The sequence below is a fragment of a genome, unplaced genomic scaffold (genome assembly GCF_019419815.1).
Source record: "Pyrus x bretschneideri cultivar Hongxiangsu unplaced genomic scaffold, Pyrus_bretschneideri_v1 Contig69, whole genome shotgun sequence".
NCBI lineage: Eukaryota > Viridiplantae > Streptophyta > Magnoliopsida > Rosales > Rosaceae > Pyrus > Pyrus x bretschneideri.
Window position 1 is genome coordinate 1505461 of NW_025999808.1, and position 22882 is coordinate 1528342.

Here is a 22882-nt window from a genome sequence, read left to right on the forward strand (position 1 = left end):
TGTGCCCCCCCAAATCCCAGCAGCAGTTTTCAGCGCCCTCCTCCCTCTGTTTCGTTCCGTTGTCCCTCATTTCTCCTTCAAGCCGAGCCAGCCGCCACTGCCAGCCTCTAGCAGCCAACTGTTGGTTGGTTTTCCACTTCTCTCTCAATTTTAGGTAAATTTTTTAACATTCTAATTTGTATTATCCCTAACCCTAATTGATTAATTAATATGAAATTTTAGTTAATTAATATAGAATCATAGACTAATACACTAATTAGTTATTGATTATTGATTTTTGCGTATAAATATGAATCCTATGAATGATTATTGATGAATGAAATTATTGTCTAGAGTAAAAATTGAATTCTTGATTATTGATTAATTGATTATTGATATTAATTTATGAGTTGAATTTTTGTGTATTAAATAATTTATATGAATATTGGTGTTGATTAATTGAATTGTTGATTTAATTAGTTAGTACTCATATTGACTATAGTATAGTTTACTCCATGATTAAGAGTCTAAGACTTTTTTTTTCATTTTCCATAAACAGTTACATAATGGAACGATACTATAAGAAACAGTGCTTAAATCCTCCTTCAAATATTCCGGCTAGTCCTTCTTTGAATATTCCAAGTACTCCTCCTTCAAATATTCCAAATATTCCTTCTTCAAGTATTCCAGGTAGTTCCCCACAAAGTGAGGTCACTGAGTTGGATGAAATACTGGCTAATCTTCCTCCAGACCCTGGACATAGACGTCGAATGCTTGATTATCCACCTAATTATCGTGAAGCAATTCGTCGACACTATCTCCAAAATAATCCTTGTTAACCTAAAGACCACATCATGCCCAGAAAAGTTAGCAACAATCGATGTTTTGTCACCCGTTGGTTTGATAATTTTAAGTGGTTGGAGTATAGTATAGTAAAAGATGCCACATTTTGCCGTTATTGCTATCTATTCAAGTGTGATTTTGATAAAGAGGGAAATGTCGGAAGTGATGTCTTCACTGAGATTGGGTTTACAAATTGGAGGAAAGGACTCGAAAATTTTCGAGATCATGAGGGAGGTGTTGGAAGTCTTCATAATAAAGCTTTACAATAGGCTAGAGATTTGATGACGCAAAAGCAACATATTGAAACATTTGTGATTAAGCAAACTGATGAAGCTCGCATTAGTTATCACACTTTATTGTGTGGCGCACTTGAGTGCACAAGATGGTTGTTGCAACAAGGTTTGCCTTTTCGTGGCCATGATGAATCGTTCAAATCGAGCAATAGGGGTAATTATTTGGAGCTTATGTAATTTCTTGCCGATCATAATGATAAAGTTAAGAAGGTTGTGTTTGAGAATGCTCCCAAGAATCTCAAGTATACTTCTTCTGATATTCAAAAGGATCTTGTCCGTGTTTGTGCCATTGAAACTATTGGTGCAATTACTAAAGATATGGAAGGTACATCTTTTTTTCTCTTTTAGTTGATGGATCACGTGATTCTTCAACTAAAGAGCAAATGGCGGTGGTATTGCATTATGTGAACAAGGAAGGAGAAGTAATTGAAAGGTTTTTGAGTGTGCAACAAGTCTCCTCTACAACTAGTAGCTCGCTTGAAGAGGCCATTGAGAGATTATTTGCTTCAACAAATTTGAGTATGTCCAAGTTACGGGGACAAGGCTATGAAGGAGCTAGTAATATGAAAGGAGAACTAAATGGACTTAAATCAAAGATTTTGAACAAGTATCCTCTAGCATTTTATGTTCGTTGTTTTGCACACCAACTTCAACTAGCTCTTGTAGCCATTGCAAAGGGAATTGAGGGTGTCACCATTTTCTTCAACAATGCTAGTATTTTGGTCAATACTATTGGATCATCGTGTAAGAAAGCTCTTGATATTGGTGATCTTGAAACGGTTAGAGGGTTAAATCAAGAAATTAGTCTCATGCGTCCTTGTGATACACGTTGGAACTCACATTATGGTACTATAGTTGGTATCATTGTCATGTTTGAAGCTGTGGTGTAGGTGCTTGAATGGATTAAGGATGATACCAACCAATACAATTTTGGTGAAGTAAGTTATTCCATGACATACAAACTTTTGATTTTGTGTTTCACCTTTTTTTTTATGAGACTCATATTGGGAATTACAAATGAGTTATCACAAACTCTGCAAAAGAAAGATCAAGATATTGTGAATGCGATGGCGTAAGTGGAAGTATGTAAGCAAAGACTACAATCCTTGAGAGATGATGACTTTGGGGACTTGCTTGATGATGTACAAAAGTTTTGTCAAGAGCATGATATTGTTCCTAACATGGAGGATTTGCATTTTGTACCCGAAAAATCAAGGCGTAAAGCTTCAAGACTCACAAACTTCCATTACTATCGTGTGGACCTTTATTTTCAAGTCCTTGATACGCAATTAAAGGAATTGAATGATCGCTTCAATGAGGTAAACTCCAAATTGCTTCTTTGTATGGCATGTTTGAGTTCGGTGAATAATTTTGCATATTTTGACAAAGCAAAAATTGTTCGTCTAGCCCAACTTTATCCTCAAGATTTTGATTGTATGGACCTCATGAATCTTCCAATTCAACTTGACAATTACATTCACGATATGAAGATGCATAGTGAGTTTTCATCATTGAAAGGAATTGGTGATCTTGCAAAGGAGTTGGTGAAGACTGGGAGGTATGCAAGCTATATGTTAGTGTATAAGTTTCTTACATTGACTTTGGTGTTACCAGTTGTAACCGTTTTGGTGGAGAGAGCTTTTTCTGCTATGAAGATTGTGAAAACACCATTGTGTAACAAAATGGGAGATCAATGGTTGAGTGATAGCATGCTTGTTTACATTGAGAGAGATGTATTTTCTTTTATTAATAATGAGCCTATTATGCGGCGTTTTCATGATATGAAACCTCGTCAGCAACAATTATAATTTGTTTGTATTGATAAATTATGGAAGACTTTACTATATAAAGGATTTGGTTGTTGCTATTCTTTTGAACCTTGCACTCTTTTAACTTTCCCCCTCCCCCCATCAATTCCTAGCTTCACCACTGTCTACACCCTACCCCACCGCTGCTACTCATTGAAAACCAGTCTCCCTCAGCGACCAGCAGTCATCTTATGGCTAACTACAACGATTGGATTTAGGATTTAGGGCTAACTCCGACCAGCAATCGTCCCCAACGAGAAACCTCAAGATTTCGCTTAAAATTGAACCAAAGTTCGAGAGTTTTCTTATTCCTCAAAGGTTTGGAACTCCGTCCTGTCAAAATCCCAACCAAATTTGAACGGAAAAACCACCACCGCTAGTTCCTCGTGCTCTGTTATTCAATGAAACATCCTTCTTTTGTTAACTCTATTAGTTGAGATGTGGATCCTTCTTTTTTTTAGAGGCAAGTATTGATCCTCATTGGTGCCAGGCTATGGCCTTTGAACTTGATGCTCTTACTACCAACAACACATGGACTCTCACCACTTTGCCCCATAACAAGACTCCGATTGACTGCAAATGGGTGTTCAAAATGAAACACCGGAAAAATGGTTTCATCAAACAGTACAAAGCCCATTTTGTCGTCAGTTTACTCATACTATAGGCATTAACTATCATGGCACTTTTTCTCCCACGGCTAAGATGATCAACGTCTATTGCCAATCAAAATTGGTCTCTTCAACAACTTGATGTCAGCAATGCTTTCCTCAATGGCAACTTAGATGAAATTTACATGTCTATTCGTCCATGTATTCATCGACAAGGGGAGAATCTTATGTGTCACTTTAACAAGTTGCTTTACGGTTTAAAACAAGCTTCACAGCAATTGTTCACCAAATTCATTGAAGCCATTATTACCGTTGGCTTCACCCATTCCAAGGTCGATTATTCACTTTTCACCCGCAGTTCAGGGAAGTCTTTCACAACCTTATTGATATATGTTGACAATATTGTAGTTACAGGCAACGATGTTGGTGCAATCAACCCTCTAAAACTTCCTTCACAAAACATTTTTGCTAGACCTGACATTCGTGTCGTGTTTTTTGTGTTTGTGTTGTTTTCTTGACATCTTAACGAGTTGTGTTATGTAACACCAATTAAAGTAAACGGGTAATATGACCCAACCCGAAATTGACCCATTAATATTATCAGGTAATATGACCTAACCCATTACCTGTTAAAGAAAATATATTTTAAATCAATAAATAATGAAAATCCAAACAATGAAACTCGGTGAATAGAACAAAATATAAACGACAATCGACGGTTAAGCTTAAATCTAAGGTTTATGGATTATGGTGTTGGATTTCAGAGTTGACCCTTTCACGAAAGTTATAAAGCTTGTCATTACGAGTGATTGTTTATTTTTACATTTTTCCCACTCCTATAATAATTATTATTAATTTTATTAATTTTGCACTCAAATAAACGAACACTACTCATGAGATTTGGAGGGTTTTAAAAATCTAAACAACCATGTAACCATGGTTCTAACTTCTAAGCATAGAGGATGAAATCACGAGCGTGTATATATGCTTTCACATTTTTCAAACTTGTACATTAATGATTATGAATTGTATTTATTTTGAACTCTCTTGAAAATACTATTCATGTGACGACCTGTCCCTAATTTTCTATGTAATTTCTCTCGGAATATGTAATTTACTGTTTTTGCCCTTGTTGGTAAGTGACGTGGACGTATTTATTCACTCTTAAATTATTATTCTCGCTATCATAATTAATTTGTACTCATTGTTACGAGTGTGCGTTAATTTTACCAGTGCTAGAAACACTGTTTTGGATGGATTGCGTCTGATTTTTCTGTACAAACCTTATCCATTTTCTTCTTCAAAATGGGTGACCCGTGCCTTACACCTTTGCACCGATTATTTTCTCTCCATCTCTCATGCAACCAATCAGAAACCCACTCCCATTTCTCTACCCAATTAAAGATGACACACTTTCTCTCTCTATCTTCTCTCTCTTCCCGAAACCTCTTTTCTCTCTACAACTAGCAGGTTCGGCGTCCAAACTCCACAGATTGAACCAACAATCACCACCATCATGATCCTCTCGAACTCACGAACACAACCATACCAACTGATTCTTGAACGGTTGAGTTTTGAGTGGTCAACATGGAGCAACTCGAAAGCTCCGACTCGGTCGAGTTGGTATCGTCATGATCTTAGCCAAGTTACAAGATTTTAGGACATGGGGGAAGCTTCCTTACAACTCCCCGAGGCTTCTAGGACAAGTTTTGAAGAAGAAACAACCTCGGAAGTACACAAGTTTGAGGAGCAAAGTTTTGGCCGAGAATTTCGAGCCATTTTCAAGCCATTTCCTGTCCACTTTTGGACTTTTGGAAATTATAAAGTTGTTTTACTCTTCTTAAGCTTCAAATCCATATAAATTTCATTAAAAATGGTTGAGAAATGGAAAAGTTATAAAGGTTTGAAAATTCTCCAAAAATCGGCAAAATTTTCCAGTTTCCGGGGAGTTCAGACGGCAACGAACAAGACAGACGACAGCGACCGGCAAGGACCACCGTAAAAGACGATGAAATATTCCATCAACCCTAACAGAATATTCTAACAGCTTCAGGTAACGTCGTTAACTTCTGTTAAGGTTTTAACGGTATATTCCTAACACCGTTAGTCACATGGACCGCACGTGCTGCGTGTGGCTGGCGCGTATGGCCGCACCTTGGCCGGCGCGTGAGGGTGTGTTTGGTGTCCAAAAATTATTCTAAAAATTTGTGTAGGCCCATGACGTCGAGTAGATCGATTTCATATATTCAAACCCTCTGTTTGAGCAAATTATAGGAAGTTTTTCCTAGTTTTTACGTATATGTCCTATTAATTAATTATAAATAGTTGTTTCGCATGTAAGGGAAACTTACCCTGAGGACGTATGTGGACAAGCGAGATTAGGGGGCTACGATCTATGACATACCAGTGAGTGGGCATTTTGTTTTCGTATATATATAAACTTAATATTTTCCATAAATGCTTTTAAGCTGTTTTATGCATATTATGCCATGAGTTATATAATTTTAAAAATGTTGTTATGTGGTTAAGATTGATATCTTTGATCATGGCATATTTATATGCATTTTACCTGCTCATAATTGTTGTGAATGTTTGAAATGCTAAGTACCACAGGACACACCGGTACGTCCAGGTAAGGTTATGTTGTGAATTGAATTGGTTTGATCATTATGGCATGCGTACATATAGTCTGCTCATCATTGCTACACCCCAGGTGAGTGCTCAACCGAGGCTAGACTAGCCTTCACGTGTACGTTCACCTCCTAGCAACACACTCTCACATTGGATCCAAGTAGGTGTTAGCCTGTCGTACAGACTGCAATAGGCAGTTCCAACTTGTAAGTGACTGCGCATAGCACAAGCTTCACATGATCATAGCACTAGAACATTTATTATTACACCTAGCATGTCGTATAGGTCACATTAGGTGACTCCGACTCTTGTGTTAGCATAGACTGATGAGTGATAGGTGCAGTCGTACAGGTCATATTAGGTGACTCCAACTGACATGTTAGTATATATTATAGCACATGATCATATCTATATTGCTATTGATGATGTTTTGCTATGGCATATTTCTGGACTTACATTCGGCATGCACTTATTTTCATACGTATACGTAGTATAATATTTTGGAAACTATACTTGTTTTATAGCGAGGGGTTAGTATACTTGGAAAATAAATGAATTTTATAAACCTTTATTTTATGCCCACTCACCCTTCTGTTTTTTTGCCCCTCCAGGTCCTAGTTAGTTGATTTATCTCAGTGGCATATGAGGAATAGCTGGTGGATTCTGACATATCTCCATCTTAACGTAGGAATTTATCTCTAGTTGTGTAATAAGTACTTCTCTCGTTCGACTGCTTTACCCTTATGATATCTATGCTCTGAGTATTTGTAATTATGGGTGGTAACCACTACTGCGCACTCACTTTATTAGTTTAATTAAGTTCTAGCTTTGGTTTTAATTTATTCACAATTTTCTTACATCACTTGCACTTTTGGTTACGTCATTTTCACATGACGGCCAACACACCTTGATTCCGGTTGGGGTGTGTCAATTCATGAGTGTTTGTATGGTTTTAAAAATTCAAACGATTATGTACCCATCCTCAAATCGTAGAGAATGTGATCACAAGCGTTTGCATGTTTTTTCGCATTTTTCGCCCTTGTAAATTAACTATATTTTATTTAATGTGTTTGGTATTTTTAAATTACTTGATTATTTTTAATAAGTTTTATAATTTTTAATCATATTCTTTGCCTATAATACACTATAAAAATAAATAAATAAATTTTAAATTTTAAATTTTTAAATTTACATCAGTACATATTTAATATACAATATATACATATACACTATGGCTGTTGTGTTTTATAATAAGTTTTTTTTGGTTGTTTAAAAAATTAAAATCATCAAAATAAATTTTTTTCTTAACGTGTCACCCTCGTGTAAACTTGTTAAATACCCGTTATTAATGGGTTCTTATCATGTGACCTGATAACAATCTGATTAGTTATCGTGTTGACCCGAAACCCGTTATTTTCGTGTTGTTTATGTGTCGTGTTAACGAGTCGTGTAAAAAATTACCTGGTGTAATTTTTGCATCAAAGATTTGGAAATTTTGAAATATTTCTTGGGTGTTGAAGTTTCTCATTCCAAAAGAGATATCTTATTTCACAATGCAAATATGCACTTGAAATACTCTAAGATCAAGGTTTTTTGAGAGCTAAACCAATGAAGTTTTTAATGGAAGATGTCAAACTTTCAGGGAAAAACAAATTCCTCAAGGATCCAATCAAATATTGACGTTTGGTGAGCCGGCTAATTTATTTCACTGTCTATCATCAGGATATCACTTATTTCGTGCATGTTCTTAGCCGTTTGATGCATAAACCATAACAGCCTCATGTGGATGCAGCTCTCTGGGTTGGTCGATACCTTAAATCTACTCCTGGCCAATAATTTTGTTTTGGAGGTTTGATAATAAATTAAATTTGGTTTGCTTATTGTGGTTTGGATTGGGCTGGTTGTCCCAGAACTCGTCGTTTCAACTACTGGACTTGTGTATATTTTTTTTGGTAATTCTCTCATCTCTTGGCGCACAAAGAAGCAGAAGACTATTTTCCTTATCCTCCACTGAGACTGAGTATAGGGCAATGGTAGGTACATGTTGTGAGCTTACTTGGCGGAGATTTTTATTGGAATATTTACAATTGCCTCATTCAAAAGCTTCACTTTTATGTTGTGGTAACCAAACGGCTTTACATATAGCGGCAAATCCAGTTTTTCATGAGAGTACATGACATATTGAGATGGATTGTTGATATGGTAGAAACTAACACACAAATTAAACCCTATAAATTATGCAATCATAGTACAAGTAAGTAGGGATCATTTTATTCCGGGGATTAGAAGGTATGCTAATCAACACAAATTAAACTTATAAAACTGAAAACTAAATTAAACTATCAACAAAACAATGACTGGGGGGATTTTGACGAATTTAATTAAAACAAAAGTAAAGTGCAACAAGTAAATTAAGTTGTGAATGAAATATGGAATAAAGGATAGCTAAAGGATTCTTCTCCGCACATGAATCATATGCATACAAATCAATTTCCAGTTATTCTTCCTATAAACCATGAATGACAATACCCCAAATTAACCATGAACAACACTAATTAACTCTCAGATTTTCCTACGTTAATTGGACTCAATGACACAACCAAATTATTCTTCTCAAGTTCCCTAACTATGAAAAGCATGATAGAGATACATCTCAAAGATCATTAAGTTCTGTGAAAATCATAAGCATTGACAAAGCATTCGTAACTATGAAAAGCATGATACTACTACCAAGAATTTACTTCACTCAATCATGACTAGTGACTTTTACTACTTGCAAATATAAGTTCATAACGATTAGGTGAAATTCCCTTATATTCTAGCATCAAATCCCTGCATGCAAACTAAGTGTGCACCGTAATAAACATACAAGAATAAGTTCTTTATAAAGCAAATAAATAAATCGCATTCATGTTTTATGAAACAATAACTGGATGTAATCAATTTATATAAAACATGTGATCATGCTTCGAATTCACCTCTAACTAAAAAGAAACTTAGTTAGACATGTTCATCATAACTGAAAAGCAATCTAAAATAAACATTGAAACTTAAAACAAAGATAGAAAGAACTCTAAAAATTCTAGCAACTTTAATGGATGAATGGTAGGTACGGCACACACTAAATCTCTGCAGGAATTTCATATATATAGGGGGAAATGGTTGAATCCAAGGAGGAAATGGTTTTAGTCTTTTTGAGTTATTTTAGGACTCTAAAAATCAGGTAGAAAGTGTTGGAATATGATTAGGATTCCTCCTTGTAGCTGGACATAAGATAAGATAATGTTGGACAAGATAGGATAAGATAAGATAGGATCGGATAAGAGAATGTTCCTCTCCAATTAGGATTCCTCTTTCTTGTATAATTCCTTGCCTTCCAATCCTCAACTTTAATTTCTCCAGATTTTATCATATGTCTAGCACCATTTGAACACCAAAAACGTTCAGCCCATATGCTATTCATGCATGTTGTCCAATCCAAGTCCAAAACTGCTCCAAATTGCTCCATTTAGCTACTTATTGTCATATTTACCAAGTAGACCTACAATAATACGAAAATAACATAAATTACCAAAATAAATGAAAATTAACGAAGTAAATGCAAAGAAATAAGATAACAAAGTTGCATAAATATGCTTCTATCAATTGTCACTTTATTCGAGACGAGAAGTTCTCAGTTATGATACGCAAGTTGGGAATTCTTGACCTCCACTCTCCAACTTGAGGGAAAGTGTTAGAAAGTCAATGTTCTTTTTTTTCTTTTTCTTTTTCTTTTTTTTCTTTTTTTTTAACAAGAAAGTCAATGTTCTTAGTTAGGAAGTTTTCATGTAATTGGTTTGTACTTGATTTTGTATTTACGATTGTAATCCCTAATTGTAGGATTGCCTATTGTAGAAGGAAAACTGTTTATATTCCTAACGTATCAATGAAATATGATGAGTCAATTTCATATTATCTATTTCACCTTATTCTTAGTATGTTTTGGTTATTATTTTGGTAGAATTTTGATACTTTGCTTTATATTTTAAATATGGGACATTCGAATTCCTTTGGAGAAAAACATGATCAAACAGATGAATTTTAGAATGATTCAAATTAGAGGACGTTCGTGTGTCTCTTGGCTTGTTCTTGTCAAAATTTGGTATTTTTTTCATATTATCTATTTCACCTTATTCTTAGTATGTTTTGGTTATTATTTTGGTAGAATTTTGATACTTTGCTTTATATTTTAAATATGGGACATTCGAATTCCTTTGGAGAAAAACATGATCAAACAGATGAATTTTAGAATGATTCAAATTAGAGGACGTTCGTGTGTCTCTTGGCTTGTTCTTGTCAAAATTTGGTATTTTTATACCAAACGGTTATTTTTTGGCAATGGAATAAAGAAGCAATGCGCAATGCTAGAAAGTGATGTTTTTGGGCTTAATTGCGGGTTTTGGAGCCCAAATGACCTCTGATGGGTTTGTGGCCTTATGAAGAAGTGTTAAAAATATTCCAAGCTTTAAATTAATCTAGCTATTTTGGGTCGGTTTTGGAGTAGATATGGGTCCAAAACATGGTTGTGCAGATTTTAGGAGAATTTTCCCTTTTAATTTAGGGTTATGTTTCATATTTTATTTTATTTATTTGGTTTCCTAGTTCGATTGGAAGACCTTTTTATTAGGAGGATTTATTTTAGTAGGTTAAATAAGCTTGGTCGGCCCTAACTATTTCTTCTTCTTATCCGTGCGATTTTGAGAGAGGAAATTGGCCAAGCGTAGGGATTTTCGGACTTTTACATTTCTATCTTTTATTATTTTCAATACAATTCATGTTGATTTTAGTTATGAATATGCGTAACTAATTCCCTTTTAGCAAGAATATGTAATTTCTTTTCAATTTGCTTATGATTATATGCATGCAGGTTTTCAAATTATTAATCACCGGTTTATATTGTCTAAGTGCTTTGATGATTCGCCACCATTAGGATATTTAGAAAAGTAATTTGATGCAATTTTGATCGGTGGTTGGTCCCTGAAATTGATGAAGGCTTCTTGTGATTAATATGTGCAAATTCACTTAGGATGAATACCGAGTCTTAGATTTGATTTGAATACTACAAACGGATTGCATGTTTGATATACACTCTATCGGGGTCCAAGTAGGCATATATTAGGAAAACCTAACCTTCAAAATATGCATGTATAGGTCATAAGTAATTGGGAGAACTATATAGAATTGTTAAAGTGACGGTGGATCCCTGGTGCTTTCTTAATTTGATTTTTACAAAACTGTTTCCTTTTCCTCATCTTTAATATTGCATATTTGTCTACTTTCATTAATTAAATTCGTTTTTATTAAATTAGGTCATAAAATCATCATCCCAAATCTTTGCTTTACAATAATTAATTGGAATTTGGGTTGTTTCGAAATATTTAATAATCTTTGTGGATAACGACCTTGCAGAAACCATTTATACTACAATATCTTTGTCATTCTTCCAAGTATTATAGGTGTTTTTAAGCCCTTTGTGCGTGTGGTAAAAAAACCTATCAAAATACTTGGTTGAGCCAATTAAATTTTTACAATTTCTTTATTTCAGTATTTATATAATTTCTTATATCTTCATCTATTTCATGTTTTGCTGGTCCAGCGGCATATCCAGGATTAGGTCTTTTGGCATACGTAAATAGAATACAGCAAACAATTGCAAAAGACAGTTTAAGCAACAAAGTATTACAAGGTATTATTAAGATTACAAAACGTTTCTTACACCAAGACAGATCAGTCAGCATATTTTCCTCTACTAATAATCAGCTGCCTAATAATCTTGAGCATAGAAGTCTATAATTTCCTTAAGATTGAGCTCAAACAAAGAAGAACAATCATTATACATCAACCACAACATATGCTCGAACAGAATAGAATCAACATCCACAAAAACCATCCTACTTCTTCCCTTACCATTCCCATTACCAAAATTCTCCACCTTCTTGTCCTTGTTCATTGCCTCGATCAAAACTCGAAAAGGGTTCTCTTGTAGCACAAAAGGGTCTACCAAGAACTCCCTCTTCTCCTTCCCAACCACCACGATCACTGGATTCTCTGAATCGTCGAACCTATCATCGGCTAAAGGCCGGTAGCCATGTAGCCGTGACCCCATGCACCTCTTTTTCAGCATTGAAATTGGCAAGACCAAGCAAGCCATTGAAATTGCAGAAATGAGTAGTCTAAATAGAACAAGGGGTGTGATATGAGACTGTATATATATGTTAGATATATAATGTGTGTGTATATAATCTGCAATTCAGTTGTGTATTGGGGATGTTTGTATGGTTGTTTTGGAGGTAAATGTGTACTGGCGTGTGCTTGTTAAATTTGGAAGTGAAAGCAAAGGCATTTATGGGTAAAGAGGGTGATTGAATAGGCCAGCCAGCGGCTACAGACAGAGAGAGTTTTAATTCCTGACTTTTAATTTGGATTAAGAAAGAAAGGTTTTGTATTTGTATGTATATTATATGGTTTGGAGTGGCGCTTTGCTGGCGAAAGAGCCGTTGGAAGAATCGCATTGGTGGTAGGAAATTAGGAATTCGACTGCGACTTGCCGACTAGCAGGCGTCCGCGGACTGTGGGCCTACCCGCGCCTGCTGGCTGTTGGCGCGTTTATTTTTGGCATGCCATCGACACAAGAAGAAACTCACACTTATCAGATCGGTGGTGTCATTGACTAAATGCATATGTGAATTGGTTGCTTGAAATTTAACTTGATCATTCTTCGTTTTTCTTATTTTATGTTTAAGTAAATATTTTTAATCCCTTGAGTTGAGTATTATTTAATTCACATTCGGCAAAGATTTATGTTCTTATTTGTCATTCACTATAGAGGGATTCATAAATAAAATTATTATCTCCACAAAAATAAGTTATCAAATTTACAAGAAGAAAGACAAAATGTCGAATTGTGATTAGCCAAAAAGAAGGAATGGCTCCTAGAAAATTTTTGGGTCAACAACTTAACCACATGATTAATCTGATTACTCAATGAAATGATATCATGTCGTTAATTATTTGTCATGTAACTTAAGTTTAATGCAACAATAGGATATATTGATAGTATCAATCATACTAACGAAATATCGAAGTCAATAAGGCAACGACAGGCGTATTGATTTCTTTTAAAAATAAACTGTTTGAACGTAATTGTGATTATCATATTTCTTTTTCCTCTTTTTTTGGTCTTGTTTTTATTAGTGATATAGTTTATAGTAAGGTACGTTGTACATGTAGCATTACACTTTATAACCATTTATGTTGATGTGTCCCCTTCAAAATACAATAGGCCAACTAAAACGTCGTATGACTAAAAATTTCTAAAATCGTATTTCAACGATTAGATCACGTACAGAGAGTATACATAACATTTGGAAAATAAATCAGTCATAATCATTATTTTGAGTCATGCTTGGATCATGAGGTATTTAAGTAGCATACAAGTCTAATATATAAAACTAACATTGGACTTATGAGGCATATTATGCTTTCCAATTGCCTTCCTTCTTGAGACTTTTTTCGCCCGCGTGTTGCCTTAGTTGTCTTGTTAGGTAAACTTTAGCGAACCTAATGACTTTATGACGTGGTTTTAGAAGGTTTGGCCGATAAATGCCTTGTCGCTAACAATAATGTGTACATTTGGTTTCCACATTGCGCGTGTAAGCAGTGTTAATAATTTTTCAAATTAGGAACCATGTTATAAGGCCACACTTATTCAATGTTGAAAATGAATATCACATTGACGAGAAAATAAATCTTGTATGGACTTCTAAGTAAGTTGGACTACTCTTTATATTGCCAATTGATTTAATAGTGAAACCCTAACTTTCTTCATAGTATCAGAACAGGTTGTCCCACATATAAAGTTATGATCCAAGTCACCTTGTTTGTGTTGACCACGTTTTTGACTTGAAAAATGACTACACGTGAGGGAGCGTGATGAGAATAAAATACATTGATGGGAGAAAGAATTTTGTATGGTTTTATAAGGAGTTGAGCATACTTCTCATATTATTAATTGATTTTATGATGAAATCTCAACTTTCTTCATTATGAGATTTTATTCTCAACATTAACGTCGCTATTTTTGGTTATTTGTTTTTATATCAAATTAATCATATGTTCGTGAGCATTATTAGAATTTAAGTGTGATGTATACACTAGAAGTATGGATTAACATAAGTCATTGGATTAGACCCATGCACCTCCGTGGATATTACTACCTTGAAGTATCTTGGTTTTTAACATTTGATACATTAAGTTTTTTTCATCCCAGAATAGTACCCGAAGTCATAATTTTGGGACACTTTCGTACATCTGTTAAGGTTGCTATTAAATCAGTCGTTAAATGGTAACTTGACGCCCACATGAACAATGACTGAATGTCATGTGTCAATATAAGTCCACGTGGATAGTAAAAAATTTAAAATTTAAAATTAATAAAAATAAAAATAAAAATATTGGGCCGTCTCCTACCTCACCCCCGACCCTCCCTCCCTTTTTCCTCCCTTCTCTCCTCTGCACCCACCCAACCCTTCTCTCCTCTTCGACTTCCCGCACATCCACCCTTCCCTCTGCGACTCCACCCACCCAACCCTCCTCTCCTCTTCGATTCCCCGCACTCTAAACACCCTTCCCTCTTCGACTCCACCCACCCTACCCTCCTCTCCTCTTCGACTCCCCGCACTCTAAACACAACACCTCCTGCTATCGTCGATTTTGATATGTTTTGCGTGACGGTGGCATTGAAAAAATGTTTTGAGAAATGATAAAAATTTCTAAATAGATAGCAAACAGTTTCCTCACCCAAACATAGCCCAGGTGATTTTGAGAGTCAAAAACAGGCCCGACTTCCTGTAAGCAGAAGAAAATACAATAGGGAGCAGGGCAGATTCCATGACACGAGACGACCGGAAAAGCTGTAATAAGATTTCACGCAAGTTTGGAGCCAATGAAATTTGATACTCGTAACACCAATAAATAGAAGGCAAAAAAAATATTTAAAATGCAAATTTCAACTCATGAGAAGGTAAAGAACAGGCGGCGTATTCTCAGCCATCAGCAATAGCCATGTTTCAATCATATGTAGAGAGGGAGAGAGACGAAGAAAAAAATGTTAACTACCATAACACGAAAAACTCAATAATCTAGAACTAAATAAGCCCCTCAGACTCGGAGTTGCTTCTAACAATGGAGGATATCAATCGGCATTTGAAATAAGAACGCAATCAGTCAAATGCGGTTGCTCTACTTGTAACCGGCTAGGAAGTATCATCGTCTTCTTCATTGTTGAGCTTGACCCCATAATTGATACATCTGCATATTATGAATCGGTTGATTTGCATTACTGTAGAGCACAGGTCCCCTGTTGCTGTTGTTGAGAGGACTGCTGCCATTCTCGTCTGACGACTCGCTTGATCCTCCTCCTTGAGAGGACGGGCTGGCTGCTGTCATTGGCGCACCAAAGTTCAACATTTGTGATGCTGGGGGAGAGGAAGTTCCCGACTTTACCAAGTTGGGGTTGGATTTTTTCCCGTCGGCAATGAAACTACCCACAATCACCTGCAGTTAAAATTCAAATTGAGCTAGAATAACAGGGTTATATTTTTTAACTTGAAAAGGTTCTCGCCCTGAATGTCCTTTACAACTACAGAAGGTGAACAGTCATAATTTCATATAACAGATACGCTGAGCAAATAATGGCAGAATGGTACCTGTACTGGTGATGCTGCCACAAGCATGCCAGCAACTCCACCTCCCAAAACTTGACCATCAGACCCTGCTAAGGATACACTCAAACCACCACTTCTGCTGCGATTCCCATTATTTTCAGAAAACAAGTAGGAACCTGACAGGGAAATAATCTCATATCGACCCTGCAAAGAAAATACAGAGCTAATAAAAATTTGGCAGAAAGAATAAATAAACAATTAAACAACCAATTATTATAAACAAAAAGCAGCTGGCTTTAATGAGATTGTCGAACAAATAACACCAGAAATGGATAGCATGACATTGTAACATTGAGTGCTCAAACAAATTTGTGAATCCAATGGAAAGGGTATACATTTACCAGTGTATCGGTCTGTGTGTATGTGCAGTGGGCGTGAAAGTGAGTTATTGTGCTTGTGGAAAATCATATATGGGAGAAACTGCTCCAATTATATTCATATTTTGGAAGAGTATTGTAGAAGGTTTGAAGGTGCTGAGCTTCAGCAGCATATGCTAAATCTTCAAATCGTTAGAATACTTTATGTTCAAGTGTTAGTACTGCATTTCATTAATCTGTTTCAACTTTTCTCCATTCTTTGGATAACTAGTCTAAAAGGCATTGGTTTGATCTGCCTAGTTACAGATAAAGAGGTAACTCTACTATTTTTTCTTAACAACTTGTAAGAGCTCACGTCTCATGGCACGAGTTTGCTAACTCAATTAAGTTTATGTTAAATGGAAACCTTCTCTTCATCACAATGCATGGTCACCCACCCTTGGATTTGATAGGGTTGAAATTATAATTTTAAAAGCACATCCATTTATTATGCACCCCTGATATCAAATCCAAAGGTGGGTGACCAAGAGAACGGAACTCTTATGTTAATTACTTCTGACAGGAAGCAAAAATGGAAACTTATTTATGATGGATACTAAATGACATGGATATTCCATCAAGGACTAACATAATCATAGTATTAGAAAACCACAGGACCTACTAAGGTCCTCCATGAAAACCATTTTCATCCAAAAACAAAACCAATATCAAATTGTACTGATGTAACAGAAATTGATAATGTTATATCTGTTGGCCTCAATTTTTGTATAACGAGGATATACGGTGCAAGCTTACAGGGGATATAACCTATAGCCTCCAAACAATAAAAACATAGCATTCTTGGAGGAAACAAGAAAAAAAAATATGATGCATTTTCAAGGCAACAACAGCATTCCAGACTGAAAATAGCAGAAAATGAACTCTCACAAAAGAAGATGATCAGCTTGAGATGCCACAAGTCCACACTACAAAATGACTCCTTTTTTTTTCTTAGATGATGACATATACTTTAAACAGATAACATCTTTTCTATAGGATACAAGAAAAGTATCTGCAAAATCAAGACGAGGAAGATAACAACATAATTCTACAAGAAATGTATTTATCTCAAGTCCTCTCAAACTCATTTCTTATTCTCTAGATACTGCAATATCACAGTAAGCACATATAAAACAAAATATATAACTCCATTGTCCATTCAAACATAACTGTTTTAAAAACATCAAAAGTTACCTCATATGTGACAGTACCACCAGACATTGCTGGCTGGCGAAGGGTAACATTGCAGATGGCACCATTTGCAGAGAGAATGCAAACTGTGCGCGGACCCTGCTGTGAAAAGGCCATAACCTTTGCTGCTATATCCTAAAAACCATAAGGCCACACAAATGAGAATGCATACCATGACTGGGCAAATTTATTAATTATCTTTATTGTACTACGCTGAAAACTCGAATCGGAATTAAAAAATGGAAAATGATAACATAGTCCTGAAGACGTAAATGCCATAAATCAGTGCATACAAAGAAATGCCAAGTGAAGTATGCGACCATTGTGGCCGATTAAAGCATTGCAGTATTAAAAAAAAATAAAATAAAATTATCAGCATAAAAAGGATGCAAATATAATTTACATAAATAAAAGAATAATCCTTTATATGGTCCAATGATGCAGATCAAAACAAAAATAACCCAAACAATCCAGGTTATCCCAAATGTTTGATTCGAGTAATTATAAAATCCAACAGCAACAAATTTAAAAATTTACATAAAAACCATGACCATTGGGTGAGAATAATGATTCTGTTTGTATGCACAGACAGCCATATGTCTTAAGATAATTAACTTACAGATTGAATTATAATATAATGCATGCAGTAAACCATTGTTAAACTCAGGTACAATTATGTCTGATTTACATCATTGGAGGCACAACAGAAACAAAAGGAAAAACGTATTCATTCCTTGAAACCAAGGTTTGAAGGCTCTGTGCACAAAATGTGGCATAGCTTATGCTTCTTATGTTATATCACTCATGCAAAATATCTCCAGCCTCAATCACAACAGATATTGCACTTTACATACATATATCACTTTTAGTGAGCCATCACTTGTAGGGATCTGCAAATCATGGTGGCATCCAATCAACCCAGCCCAGTCGAGCAGGGTGAACCAAGTTTAAAATAATTAAAGTAATTATCTGTAAACCCATAAAACCACAAGAACTGATATGTGCTTTATCAAAATATTGAAAATGCCCGGTGTCACATACTCATGTCAATTACTTAATACTAATGGGGCTACTCCCACACTAATCCACCCAATTAGCCTTAATCCCTCAGATTTTCATCAAATTATATATCCCTGCTAATTTTCCAGCCTTTACTCACGCTCTAGCTTTCCTTCCTGCCACCATTACAGCACCACAGAACCAGTTGTTCCACCACATCTCTACCTATATCAGTCTCCTCTCAACTGCTTCAGTGCTCATCCCTCCTTATCGTGATTTCTCTCCTCATCTCTCTACACATCCCACCCTCTCATTACTTCCTTTGTCCGCACCATATTGTTGCACTGCTTCCCTTGCACTGTTCTCCTTCCTAAAGTGATTAATTAATTCTTATATTGTTTGATGGTTCTTATAACAGAAATTTGGAACACTTATTTTTAATCTGTTTTTTCTAATTTGTTCTTCAAAACATTTGAATATTGTGTCTTAATTGTTTTCCAATGACAGCAATACAAAATGTATTTTCAGCACTGTACCAAAAATGTCAATATTTAAGACATTTCCAATGACAACATGCAAAAGAAATTCACAAAAGATAAAAGTATTCCATACATAAACAACCATACTGAAAAACCTATTAAGTGGTATCTTCATTGGTTAAAACAAAAAGCAGGATATACGTGGCACATCCATTAACAACAATCTACTTAAATATTTTTCATTCCTTATTAAGAAAAGATGAAAGATTTTCTCACTTTATAGCCTAATTTCCTAATACTACCATGTAAGCACAATGACATTTGGTGCTACATATAGATTCCTGTCTTCTATAATCTTTTATGAATTAATTATTTTTTCATGATCACGACCACATAAATTGAAGAAATGACATGATTTTCCAAACAACAAAAACAAAAGAAACGCAGACAGAAACCAAATTATTAAAAGAAACAGCACTGAATAACACAAGCATTTACACAATCTAGAAACTACATTATATATTCTCTTCAGCTTTAGTATCAAACAACACAGTCAATATAATTTACACAGCTATTTCATCATACTACTCAAAGTCAATATTTCCCCCATTTATATGAACTAGAACTTCACTTCCCTTTCACACAACCATTAATGATTTTTTGTCAGTAAGGCACAACTATAAATGAGATTGAAGGTCATCCTTTATTGCACTAAAGTAACATTAGATTTATAAGTAAACACATATTTGAATGATGCATCTCCCCGATATATATAGAGATATAAACAACCCAAAAATAACAAATTTCTCCAAAGGAACTAATATAACTCACTCTTCACTGACTACAATTTGCTCTTCACATCAACAAAGTCACATACCTCACCGGCTTGCACCATAATAACATGAGGTGTGAATCCAACTCCGCCAGCTCCTGCACACAGCAAAACCAAACACCAATAAGCACAATGTACATCAGTAAACTACAAATCCACACCCAATTTTCGTTCTTTACAACAATTTCAAACTCAGAATCTCAATTACCCAATGCGTCCAACTGCTTCTTGCCCGAACCTGGGGGCCTCCCCCGGTTTTTCTTGGCTGGGGGCTCCGAAGACATCGTGCCACTAGACTCTCCATGGGTCCCAGGTGCGGCCGAAGCCGAAGAAGGAATCTGCGTGGGCGTCAATCCCAAGGCAATGTTGCCGTCAGGCGAGTACTTCCTGGGCCGCCCTCTCTTCTTCTTGGCAGCCGAAGCCGAAGAAGAGTCGATGTTGAACGGTCCGCCGCTGCCGCACGGCCTCAACGACCCATCGTAGGGGCTGGGGCTCAGAGAATCCATCTGCGGTTTCGAAGTGGGCTGTTGCTGCTGCTGCTGCTGCTGCTGCTGGGCCACCGCGTTGAAAGGGAAGCGTCCCGGGTTGGGGGCGCCCATCATGGAGCCCGAATTAGGGTTTATGTTGGCGGTGGGCATAGAGGAGGGATATGAAGATGGGCCCACCATCATGTTCGGCTGCTGAGGCGGCTGTTGCTGCGGAACTTCCCGCGAATCCATTTGTGGGGGGATCAAGAAGGGGGCGAACTGATTTCGCAATGGGGTTGTTTGGATTCCGGGAAAATGGACTACTTAGAGAGAGAGAGAGAGAGAGAGAGGAGAGAGAGGAGAGAGAGTAGCGATGGTGGTGAAATTGAAAATCTAGCAGAGAAAAAGCGTTTGATTAAAAACTAGGGTTTAGATTTTGTTTTTAGGGTTTTAGTGATTATTGCGGCTTTCCCCCTTTTTATAATAAAACGAGTTTGTCTAATTTTTTGGCCAATGCCCGCTGCTGCGGATCTCTTTTTCTTTCGTACGTGGCAGGGAATCAGACTACTAATAAAACTCTTTCGTCCTCTTTTTTTACATTTTTTTTTTTTTTTTTTATGGGTGGGTGACAGATGCCACACGAACAATCGAAATTACAAATGAAATAACTCTGGGCCGAGCTAGCCCACGATGTTAAAAAAAATAGTTATATTTTCTGTTTCATAATTTCATTTACTGTTCTAAAAGTTTTCATTTAATGTTGTTTAGACCCAGCTAGGCGCTCGGCAATTTGTTACCGTTCAGATTAATCGATAAGCGTTTGAAAATTAAAAAATGACGCCTAGACGTGCTTAGGAGCCCACCGCCTAGGTCGCAATTGGATGAACACTTACTATATGTTTGTTCGTCGTGTTTCAATATGTACTAATACTTTATAATTTATATTTCGTTCTTCTGCAATTTATATATTCCAATACAATATGTATTTTTTTCAAGTATAAGTGGTCCTTTTTTTATATTTTATATAATAAGTTTAACATATAAAAAATGTATAGCGCCTTTTCTCCGTTTAAATTTGAATGTTTCTCTTTGTAGTTTAATGAATTTAATTTTCTTTTGGTGTTTGTAAAGGATGAATGAGAACCAAGATGAATGACCAAGGGAGAAGAACATGCTAGTCTTCTTTCTCCCCTAGGGCCAGCCTCCTTGAAGGAAAGAGAGAGATGTGCTCTCTAATTTCTTCAAAGAAAATCCTTATTAGGAAAAGGGTTATAGTTATCTTTATATAGCCACTAACATTGAATGACACAATTGAAATTAAAACCAACTCTCCCTCCTCTCTATAGGCGGCTTTCTCTAGTTAGAGGGCCCTTGTGCCCTTTTGTATTTTCGTCGTCATACAACTTAAAATAATGGGCTTGACGATCCGAAGTTCATTGGGCCTTGAGGCCCAAAACTAATCCAAGGTCTTAAACATACTTATTCATTTGATTAATAACATATTAATTAATCCTAACTATAAACAATTAAATTATTTAATTGTCCTTACTACACTCCGTTATATTCTTCAATCATTACCTTATACAGTGTGCAATCCATTGGATTATATTTAGCAAAGCAATGGGTGACTAAAACTCTTACAAAGAATTGAAACTTACTTTAGTGATTATACATCTTCAAGGCTTCCAAAAACCATGAATGACACCTAGCAGCATGCCATGGCTACCTAAGCTAAGTAGAAGAGGTGGAGAACCTATTCAGTTTAGGATTACAATGCAATACGGTCCTTTTCTTTATCAATACTCTTGATCACTTTATTTAGTTAATAATTTTGGGGGAACTTTTAGGTCAAGGTGGACTTGGGTTTTGGGAACGTCCTCTTGTCTCCTTTGGGTTGGTTTCGTACCAAGTCCTGGAATATCTCGAAAGAATCAGCACATCTTAGGAAATATCTCGATCGGATCAATGACTTAAAGATGACATATTAAGTAAATAATGACTTGCTCAAGAGAAGCATGGTGTGGAAACTAGAAGATTATTAGTTTAGCATGAATGAGAGAGAGAGAGAGAGAGAGAGAGAGAGAGAGAGAGTTAGCAGAGTTGCATGATGTTCTAGGTTGGATGATTTGGGTTTCCTAGGTTGGTAACAAGGCTTCTAATGCCATGAATGCTCAAAGGAAAAGCTATGAAAAATCACTAAGATTGTTGATGTGATTCTTTGGAGTTTAAGGTTGTTTGCACTAAGGGAGAGATTTCCCTAGCTTGGTGCAGTATATTCCTTTTAACGTTCTATCTTTTCTTCTAGGCTAAGTTCTTGCCCCTTTGTTAATGGCTTCTGATCTCCTTTTTGTAGGTGGATGACTCCCTTCTAGGGTTCCTAAGTAATCTCCAAATGTGGCTTGGTCTTCTGTCTTTTTTCCTCTTAGTTCTCTTGCCACTTCCGTTTTGGTGCAAGATAGGCTGACGCTGTTAGCCTCGTGATGCCTGCGTTGGGCCTTCTTCCGGAGGCTCTACTTTCCCAGGGCCATCCTTCCACAGGCGTTACTTATGGTAACAGGTCACATGGCTTTCACACATTGTTCTTCTGTGTGAGCTGGTGAGGGAAAGTCAACTTCTCTCCTCATTAAATGCA

At 36.1% G+C, this 22882-nt stretch overlaps 2 protein-coding genes and 1 pseudogene across 2 annotated transcripts; 1 reads left to right on the plus strand and 2 right to left on the minus strand.

Moving 5' to 3' along the window:
- The first annotated feature begins 1103 nt into the window (after window positions 1–1103).
- On the plus strand, window positions 1104–2005 carry LOC125472280 (annotated as a pseudogene).
- Window positions 2006–11864: 9859 nt separating this feature from the next.
- On the minus strand, window positions 11865–12412 carry LOC103965731. The gene has a single exon (XM_048573540.1). The coding sequence runs from the start codon at window positions 12350–12352 to the stop codon at window positions 11966–11968; it is 387 nt and encodes a 128-aa protein (XP_048429497.1). The 5' UTR covers window positions 12353–12412; the 3' UTR covers window positions 11865–11965.
- Window positions 12413–15191: 2779 nt separating this feature from the next.
- Window positions 15192–22321, minus strand: LOC103965732 (AT-hook motif nuclear-localized protein 13). Its single transcript, XM_048573536.1, has 6 exons — window positions 22305–22321; window positions 19992–20599; window positions 19829–19881; window positions 17477–17608; window positions 15909–16070; window positions 15192–15756 (listed from the first exon to the last, which is right to left on the minus strand). Exons 2-6 carry the CDS (start codon window positions 20500–20502, stop codon window positions 15478–15480), a joined length of 1137 nt encoding a protein of 378 aa, XP_048429493.1. The 5' UTR covers window positions 20503–20599; window positions 22305–22321; the 3' UTR covers window positions 15192–15477.
- Window positions 22322–22882: the final 561 nt, after the last annotated feature.